Source organism: Salvelinus alpinus, chromosome 22 (genome assembly GCF_045679555.1).
Source record: "Salvelinus alpinus chromosome 22, SLU_Salpinus.1, whole genome shotgun sequence".
NCBI lineage: Eukaryota > Metazoa > Chordata > Actinopteri > Salmoniformes > Salmonidae > Salvelinus > Salvelinus alpinus.
In genome coordinates, this window is record NC_092107.1 from 33,092,147 (window position 1) to 33,102,581 (window position 10,435).

The 10,435-nt window shown below is 48.3% G+C and overlaps 1 protein-coding gene across 3 annotated transcripts in view; it reads left to right on the forward strand.

The window, feature by feature from the left end:
* LOC139549440 (protocadherin Fat 3-like) overlaps positions 1–10,435 on the forward strand; it is a 389,617-nt gene that overhangs the window by 316,853 nt on the left and 62,329 nt on the right. For all 3 annotated transcript variants that reach the window (XM_071359936.1, XM_071359937.1, XM_071359938.1), the window contains 2 exons: positions 774–3,508; positions 3,687–5,058. In XM_071359936.1, coding sequence (XP_071216037.1) covers positions 774–3,508; positions 3,687–5,058 — 4,107 coding nt within the window. The remainder of the gene's footprint in view (positions 1–773; positions 3,509–3,686; positions 5,059–10,435) is intronic.

Here is a 10,435-nt window from a genome sequence, read left to right on the forward strand (position 1 = left end):
TCACAGAGAAACAATACAATTGGATGTTCTGAGTCCATGTCATGCTTAAATCACGTCAGAAGACCATTTTTTGGGGGGTCTGGAAGTAAACTAACAATTTTTTTTGTAGTGTAATTTTAGTTGCGCATCTGGCCCTTTAATTACCGTCTAATTTGAGGAACGTACCATCTAATATGACGGTCTAGCGATGGTTCTGTACTGCTACTACTCATTTCATTAGAACATTTTAGATACAAATGATATACTTACTCATGATATACTTCTGCCAGGTAAGCTTACTTTGCAGTTAACATTTAATTGAGAATGTTTTGGGGAAAGTATTTCTGTCAACCTACATGACGGTTATCACATTAACTGGCTTCACACAGAGTGATAGACAAACCAGCGCACCACACAGACAGACAGGGGCAATATTGCTGGAAATGAATTGGCAGATATTGTATTGGGTTAGTTTTTTTAAGCCAATAGTGGCTAACCAGGGGTAGGATAATGTTAATATTGCGTTGATTAGATAGTAGCTGGGAGCTTGCGGTGTCTGATACTTGTGTCTGATACATGTGAGACAACGTGATAATTGCATGTACTTTCAGAATTGTTTGGCGAGCTACTCGGAGGTGGGCTTCAAGGTACTTGTAGCTCCCGATCGACCTGTTGGAGACCCCTGATATAGACAGTATATCGATAATAGATGACAATATACAAACAGTTGATATAGATTTCGATGCACTAGTTTTTATCACTGAATATTCATTCTTATGTCTGTTTTCCTTTAGGCAACACAGGGAACACGTTCCGGATTGAGCCGGTTCTGGGGATCATCTCTGTGGCCCGCGAGCTCGACCTTTCCACCATCGGCTACTACGTCATTACCGTCAGAGTCACCGATAACGGCTCCCCGCCACTCTTTGCCACCTCTGTGGTTCGCATCGCCGTCACACTCTCCGACAACGCCGGACCCAAGTTCCCCCAGACCGAGTACCAGGCCGAGGTCACAGAGAACGTTGCCGTGGGAACCTCTGTCACCACAGTAAGCGCCATGAGCCAATCCACGCTGACCTACGACATCCGACATGGCAACAGCGAACGCACCTTCAGGATCAACCAGTACAGTGGCGTGATCACAACTCAGAAACCCTTGGACTATGAGACCACAGCATCTTACAACCTGATCGTCCAGGCCACCAATATGGCTGGCATGGCCTCCAACGCCACCCTGCTCATACGGGTGGTGGATGAAAACGACAACCCACCTGTGTTCCAGCTGCTGTGCTACCAGGGTAGTATCAGCGAGGCGGCGCCCATCAACAGTGTGGTCCTGAACCCAGATAAAACTCCTCTGGTCATCAAGGCCACTGATGCTGACCGCAACCAGAACGCTCTCCTGGTCTATCAGATCGTTGAGGACACAGCCAAAATGTTCTTTACAGTGGATTCTGGCACCGGCTCCATCAGGACTATCGCCAACCTGGACCACGAGACGTTTGCTAGTTTTAACTTTCATGTTCATGTGAGAGACAGTGGGAGGCCTCAGCTGACAGCGGATAGCCCCACCGAGGTCACCATCCAGGTGATCGACACAAATGACTCTCCACCTCGCTTCACCCAAGACACCTACGAAACTGTCCTGCTGCTGCCCACCTATGTAGGAGTGGAGGCATTACAGGTCTCAGCTATGGACCCAGACCAAAATGTCCCCACAGAGCTCACCTACTCAGTGACAGATGGCAACCTGGAGCACTTTTCCATCCAGCCCTCCAGCGGCATCATCACCGTCAAAAACAACAACTTCTCCAAGGAACGGTTCCGCTTCAACGTCAAAGTGTCCGACGGTAAGTTCTCCAGCACTGCTCTAGTCACTGTTCTGGTCCGTGAGACGCTGGACTCTGGCCTCTTCTTCGCCCACAGCCTCTACTCCTCGTCCATCCAAGAGAACAATACCAACATCACCAAAGTGGCCGTGGTCAACGCAGTGGGGAATCGCCTCAATGAGCCCCTCAAGTACACCCTACTGAATCCTGGGACACGTTTCCGGATCCGATCCACCTCTGGCGTAATCCAGACCACTGGCATTCCCTTCGACCGTGAGGAGCAGGAGTTCTATGAGCTGGTGGTGGAGGCTGGGAGGGAGCATGACCGTCTGCGTGTTGCCAGGGTAATGGTCAGGGTGCAGGTAGAGGACATTAACGACAACGCTCCTGTGTTCGTGGGACTACCGTATTACGCTGCTGTCCAAGTGGAGGCCGAACCCGGTTCGCCCATATTCCGGGTCACCGCCGTGGACCGTGACAAAGGCATCAACGGAGAGGTGTCCTACTACCTGAAAGATGACCACGGACACTTTGAGATCGACAGGCTGACGGGCGGGCTCCGTCTGAAGAAGTCTTTTGAGTCTGACCTGTCCAACCAGGAGTACCAGATGGTAGTTTACACCAAGGACGGAGGTTACCCTCCTCTTTCCTCCACCTTAGAGTTCCCCATCACCGTGGTGAACAAGGCCATGCCCGTCTTCGACAAGTCCTTCTACGCAGTGTCGGTGAACGAGGACGTAGCGGTACACACTCCCATATTAGGAATCAACGCCACCAGCCCTGAGGGCCAGAACATAATATACACCATCGTGGAGGGAGACCCCTCTCTGCAGTTTGACATCGGCTTTGACACCGGAGTCATTAGAGTCATCAACTCCGTGGACTATGAGATCGCCTCATCCTTCCGTCTGACCGTCAGAGCCACAGACTACCTGACCGGCGCCCGTGCTGAGGTGGACGTAGATGTCACAGTTAATGATGTCAATGATAACCCTCCGGTGTTTGAGAAAACATCCTATAAGGCAGTTCTGTCTGAGACTGCCATGATTGGCACTCCGGCTCTGCAAGTGGTGGCTACCGACAAAGACTCTGAGAAGAACAACATTGTACGCTATCAGATATTCTACCCCACAGATGCCTACAACAGCACCGACCACTTCCACATCGACAGCAGCAGCGGCCTCATCCTGACCGCCCGCATGCTCGACCACGAGCTGGTCCAGCGCTATGATTTCATCGTCAGGGCAACCGATAACGGCTTCCCACCGCTGAGCAGTGAAGTGTCGGTCATGGTGGTGGTGAATGACATGAACGACAACCCTCCGGTGTTCAACCAGCTTCTCTACGAGGCCTATGTCAGCGAACTGGCCACGAGGGGCTATTTTGTGACCTGCGTCCAGGCTTCGGATGCTGACAGCTCCGACTATGACAAACTGGAGTACCGCATCCTGTCAGGAAACGAGAGAATGAACTTTGTGATGGATGGTAAGACGGGTATCATCACGCTGTCTGGTCACAGCAAGCAGAGGATGGAGCCAGCCTACAGTCTGAATGTATCCGTCTCTGATGGGGTGTTCACCAGCACAGCCCAGGTGCACATCAGGGTCCTGGGGGCCAACCTCTACAGCCCTGTGTTTGGACTGAATGCCTACGATGCAGAGCTACGGGAGAATGCAGCGGTAGGAACCAAGGTGATCCAGGTAAGAGCCTTTCATTTTAAAGTATTCAGCTTGTGGTAATGAATTGTGTATTTTATTTAATGAATCTTTGATGCACGTGATACTATATTTGTAATAGTAATTGTAATATGTTTTGTTTGACATGTTTACTATGTACAATACCCCATCTAAAAGAAAGTAACTTAACTATTATTACCAGGTGAGGGCGACCGATGCTGACCCAGGAGTGTTTGGCCAGATTACCTACTCATTCGTCAACGACGTGGGGAAGGACCAGTTTAGTGTGGACGCCAACGGTCAGATCACCACCCTGGAGAAGCTGGACAGAGAGGACCCTGCCAACAAGGACATCGTCCTTACGGTGGCGGCCCAGGACGGAGGTGGAAGGGCCTCCTACTGCACCGCCCGGGTCTCCCTGGTGGATGACAACGACAATGTCCCTCGCTTCAGAGCTACAGAATACCGTGCTTCCGTGAAATCTAACGTAGGCAAGGGCTTCTTGGTGACCCAGATCCAGGCATATGATCCTGACGACGGTGCCAACTCTAAGGTGACATACTCGCTCTACAGCGAGGCACACGTACCCGTGGTGGATATGTTAGAGATCGACCCTGACAACGGCTGGATGGTCACCAAGGGGAGTTTCAGCCAACTGCGCAACTCAGTCCTGTCTTTCTTTGTCAAAGCAGTAGATGGAGGTATCCCTGTCAAGCACTCTTTAGTATCAGTCTACATCCACGTCTTGGCACCTGACGCCCTCATTCCCTCCTTCACCCAACCCCAGTTCTCCTTTACCGTCCCAGAGGACACCCCTATAGGAGCTGCCCTAGGGTCCGTCCGCCTCATCACCCCACCAGGCTACGCCTCGCTGCCAGTCACCTTTGCTCTGGTCAACGGAGAGACCGGGGAGAACAACCAGGATGGAGTCCTGGTGGTGGACAGGGACACTGGGGTCATCAAGCTGGACAAGCCCCTGGACCACGAGGTCATCACTGCCTTCCACTTCAAGGTCACAGCCACCGTGCAGCAGGCCAAGCTGGACTCTGTGACCAGCGTCGACGTAGAAGTCAAAGTCCTGGATCTGAACGACAACAAGCCAGCATTTGAATCCAACTCTTACGAGGCGACAGTGATGGAAGGGATGCCTATCGGCACCATGATCATCCAGGTTCAGGCTCTGGACCCAGACTCTGGAGCTAACGGACAGGTTACATACAGCCTAGGCACGTTGGCGCAATCCGAAGGGGAGCCGGACCAATCCACACAGACCTTCACCATTGACAGCAACACGGGCTGGATCTCTACTCTCAAGGAGTTGGACCATGAGATGTACCCATCCTACGCCTTCCTGGTGGTAGCCTCAGACCTGGGGGAGACCCTGGCCCTCTCCTCCACCTCCACGGTGACCGTGGCCGTGTCGGACATCAACGACAACCCGCCCAGATTCCTGGATGAGAGGTACCTGGGCTCGGTGCGCGAGAGCGACCCCCCTGGTGAGGTGGTGGCTGTGCTCAACACTAGAGACGACGACAGCTCTGCAGTGAACCGCCAAGTCAGCTATCACATCACAGGTGAGTCAGAGAATTGGAGTGTGTGTGTTTTTAATGTGTTTAGCTGTCTGTCCTCTTTATGCATCTTTATATGTCTCACTGTCTGTCTTTCAACTTGTCTTCTGTCTCCCTGTCTCACTTCACTGCCTGCCTCTCTATCTATCTGTCTGTCTGTCTGCCTATCTCTCTGTCGGTCTCTCTGTCGGTCTTACTAGCTGTCTGTCTGTCTGTCGATCTGTCTGTCTGTCTGTCTGTCTGTCTCCTTGTTTACTTCAGATAAACTCTTCATTTGTATGCTGCCTGGCTCATCTCCAAACCATCACAACAACGCTCGTGAATGAACAAGAGGGAAACCAATAACAATAAATTAAGGATGAGGCGTGATTCATAATTCATACATTTCTTATTCGTATCTTAGGTATGTTTGCGCATACTAGCAGTGGAGGTTTGATTAATAAACAAAGGTTGTCACAGTAATAATGATTTGAATACTGCTGAGACTAGCTCTTTCCCAGATAAGCAATTTTTTCATCACAAAATATGACGTGCCTGCACAACCCCCCTGACATCGGCGAACGCCGCGGAGGTAGTAAATAGAGTTATAGTAAACAGTTTAAGAGTACCTGCGGTGCATTTGATGAAAGTTGTTGCTATAGCGATATGTCCTGTTTTTCTTTCTTTCCATAGCTTTAATGGTGTTTATTTTAAAGTGGAGACTGGAGAGGGTTAATTCGATTGTGGTTGACCCAGAGACATCAATGGGAGGTGATTTTCATAAATGTTTTTACCTTTTAGGGAGCTGAGTATTTGGTTTGGTGAAGTACCTGGCAGTTGAAAGAGTGGTAAAGTCTGTTTTGATACATAATGAAACAAATATATAAAAGGTGAGAGAGAAGAACAAAAGATGACTAAATCTGTCTTTTATGTCTTGTTGAAAGAGGGTTAGAGTTGTCTGATTTGTTCTCTGCTAATTGACAAGTGGGGAAATAATAATGAAGTAGGAACGCCCAATGAGACGGAGTGGTGGATCGCCATGCCGACTGGGAATAGGAAGCTAATGAAGGACTTTGAAAAGCAGGAAACCCTCTTCTGAATGGAATTCTAATTAGCATCGCCAGGAGGGAGGGCGGGAGAGAGGGAGAGAATGAAGGACAGGAGAGATGTGACCTTACCTACAACAGAAAGAGAGAAGGAGATCGATTGAGAAGGAGAATTAACTTATGTTAAACACTGCATAGAGAAAGAGAGAGGATCAATGACAGAGCGCTTGGACCAAAACAGAGAGAGGAAGATAGAGAATGAATTGGCATTACACACTGCTGGGAGAAGAAGAGAATGAACGACAGCTAGATGTGACCTTACGCAGCAGAGACACTGAACGGATTTTACACACTTTTACAAAGAGACACATTGAATCGATCTTTGACACAGCAGGAAATAGTTATAAAGCCAGTTATATAGGGATATATGTTTTTATACTAGCACAAAGAAAATGCCTGTATTGAACATGTACCAACACCACAAGGTGAAAAACAACATGTAATTTAGCTGAGCCAGATATTTGACAGGCTATTTCATAACTGTGGTATTATTGTCTGTTATTGTTGGGTGTTGTCTTGGGAGGATTTGAACACTTTGAGGGAAGCCAGGGAATGCGATATGACAAATCCGTTGACTCCCAGCCGCTCTCAAAGCCTCACCTAGAAGTCTGCGTCTTAGTTGCCACACACCATACTTGATAAAGTATCATGGAAGTTTAATCAAATGTAAACAAACTGGGAAAAGGAAATGCAATGATTGAGTGTTTGTGATGTAATTTTGGCGCGATGTGGTAGGTCAGGCTTACAGGAAGTGTGTCTGATCCATTTACAGTGATGGAAATCTTTTCATATCCGCTCCGTTTGCGTCCGTTGTCCCCGCCCGGTCCGTTGTCCCCGCCCGGTCCGTTGTCCCCGCCCGGTCCAATGTCCCCGCCCGGTCCGTTGTCCCCGCCCGGTCCAATGTCCCCGCCCGGTCCGTTGTCCCCGCCCGGTCCAATGTCCCCGCCCGGTCCGTTGTCCCCGCCCGGTCCAATGTCCCCGCCCGGTCCGTTGTCCCCGCCCGGTCCAATGTCCCCGCCCGGTCCGTTGTCCCCGCCCGGTCCAATGTCCCCGCCCGGTCCAATGTCCCCGCCCGGTCCGTTGTCCCCGCCCGGTCCAATGTCCCCGCCCGGTCCGTTGTCCCCGCCCGGTCCAATGTCCCCGCCCGGTCCGTTGTCCCCGCCCGGTCCAATGTCCCCGCCCGGTCCGTTGTCCCCGCCCGGTCCAATGTCCCCGCCCGGTCCGTTGTCCCCGCCCGGTCCTTTGTCCCCGCCCAGGTCCGTTGTCCCCGCCCGGTCCAATGTCCCCGCCCGGTCCGTTGTCCCCGCCCGGTCTGTTGTCCCCGCCCGGTTCGCATCGATAGATTAAGATCATGCATTTAGCCACCGGCTGATTTTAATTACACAGAGTTTAGTGATGTTGAGATGAATCGGGAAGCCGGGTGTTTAGAGCTATCATCAGACCATATTGAGGGGAGTGGAGAGGAACAACCAATTAGGATGTTGTTATAGGAGGGGAATGGAGAGGAACAACCAATTAGGATGTTGTTGTCATAGGAGTGGAGAGGAACAACCAATTAGGATGTTGTTATCGGAGGGGAGTGGAGAGGAAAAACCAATTAGGATGTTGTTATAGGAGGGGAGTGGAGAGGAACAACCAATTAGGATGTTGTTATCGGAGGGGAGTGGAGAGGAAAAACCAATTAGGATGTTGTTATAGGAGGGGAGTGGAGAGGAACAACCAATTAGGATGTTGTTATAGGAGGGGAATGGAGAGGAACAACCAATTAGGATGTTGTTGTCATAGGAGTGGAGAGGAACAACCAATTAGGATGTTGTTATCGGAGGGGAGTGGAGAGGAAAAACCAATTAGGATGTTGTTGTTATAGGAGGGGAGTGGAGAGGAAAAACCAATTAGGATGTTGTTGTTATAGGAGTGGAGAGGAAAAACCAATTAGGATGTTGTTGTTATAGGAGGGGAGTGGGGAGGAAAAACCAATTAGGATGTTGTTGTTATAGGAGGGGAGTGGAGAGGAAAAACCAATTAGGATGTTGTTGTTATAGGAGTGGAGAGGAAAAACCAATTAGGATGTTGTTGTTATAGGAGGGGAGTGGGGAGGAAAAACCAATTAGGATGTTGTTGTTATAGGAGTGGAGAGGAAAAACCAATTAGGATGTTGTTGTTATAGGAGTGGAGAGGAAAAACCAATTAGGATGTTGTTATAGGAGGGGAGTGGAGAGGAAAAACCAATTAGGATGTTGTTATAGGAGGGGAGTGGAGAGGAAAAACCAATTAGGATGTTGTTGTTATAGGAGGGGAGTGGGGAGGAAAAACCAATTAGGATGTTGTTGTTATAGGAGTGGAGAGGAAAAACCAATTAGGATGTTGTTGTTATAGGAGTGGAGAGGAAAAACCAATTAGGATGTTGTTATCGGAGGGGAGTGGAGAGGAAAAACCAATTAGGATGTTGTTGTTATAGGAGTGGAGTGGAGAGGAAAAACCAATTAGGATGTTGTTATAGGAGGGGAGTGGAGAGGAACAACCAATTAGGATGTTGTTATCGGAGGGGAGTGGAGAGGAAAAACCAATTAGGATGTTGTTATAGGAGGGGAGTGGAGAGGAACAACCAATTAGGATGTTGTTATAGGAGGGGAGTGGAGAGGAACAACCAATTAGGATGTTGTTGTCATAGGAGTGGAGAGGAACAACCAATTAGGATGTTGTTGTTATAGGAGGGGAGTGGAGAGGAAAAACCAATTAGGATGTTGTTGTTATAGGAGGGGAGTGGAGAGGAAAAACCAATTAGGATGTTGTTGTTATAGGAGTGGAGAGGAAAAACCAATTAGGATGTTGTTGTTATAGGAGGGGAGTGGGGAGGAAAAACCAATTAGGATGTTGTTGTTATAGGAGGGGAGTGGAGAGGAAAAACCAATTAGGATGTTGTTGTTATAGGAGTGGAGAGGAAAAACCAATTAGGATGTTGTTGTTATAGGAGGGGAGTGGGGAGGAAAAACCAATTAGGATGTTGTTGTTATAGGAGTGGAGAGGAAAAACCAATTAGGATGTTGTTGTTATAGGAGTGGAGAGGAAAAACCAATTAGGATGTTGTTATAGGAGGGGAGTGGAGAGGAAAAACCAATTAGGATGTTGTTATAGGAGGGGAGTGGAGAGGAAAAACCAATTAGGATGTTGTTGTTATAGGAGGGGAGTGGGGAGGAAAAACCAATTAGGATGTTGTTGTTATAGGAGTGGAGAGGAAAAACCAATTAGGATGTTGTTGTTATAGGAGTGGAGAGGAAAAACCAATTAGGATGTTGTTATCGGAGGGGAGTGGAGAGGAAAAACCAATTAGGATGTTGTTGTTATAGGAGTGGAGTGGAGAGGAAAAACCAATTAGGATGTTGTTGTTATAGGAGAGGAGTGGAGAGGAAAAACCAATTAGGATGTTGTTGTTATAGGAGTGGAAAGGAAAAACCAATCAGGGTGTTGTTGTTATAGGAGTGGAGAGGAAAAATCAATCAGGGTGTTGTTGTTATAGGAGTGGGGAGGAAAAACCAATTAGGATGTTGTTGTTATAGGAGTGGAGTGGAGAGGAAAAACCAATTAGGATGTTGTTGTTATAGGAGGGGAGAGGAAAAACCAATTAGGATGTTGTTGTTATAGGAGTGGAGTGGAGAGGAAAAACCAATTAGGATGTTGTTGTTATAGGAGGGGAGAGGAAAAACCAATTAGGATGTTGTTGTTATAGGAGTGGAGTGGAGAGGAAAAACCAATTAGGATGTTGTTGTTATAGGAGGGGAGTGGAGAGGAAAAACCAATTAGGATGTTGTTGTTATAGGAGAGGAGTGGAGAGGAAAAACCAATTAGGATGTTGTTGTTATAGGAGTGGAAAGGAAAAACCAATCAGGGTGTTGTTGTTATAGGAGTGGAGAGGAAAAATCAATCAGGGTGTTGTTGTTATAGGAGGGGAGTGGAGAGGAAAAACCAATTAGGATGTTGTTGTTATAGGAGTGGAGAGGAGAGGAAAAACCAATTAGGATGTTGTTGTTATAGGAGTGGAGTGGGGAGGAAAAACCAATTAGGATGTTGTTGTTATAGGAGGGGAGTGGAGAGGAAAAACCAATTAGGATGTTGTTGTTATAGGAGTGGAGAGGAGAGGAAAAACCAATTAGGATGTTGTTGTTATAGGAGGGGAGTGGAGAGGAAAAACCAATTAGGATGTTGTTGTTATAGGAGTGGAGAGGAAAAACCAATTAGGATGTTGTTGTTATAGGAGTGGAGTGGAGAGGAAAAACCAATTAGGATGTTGTTGTTATAGG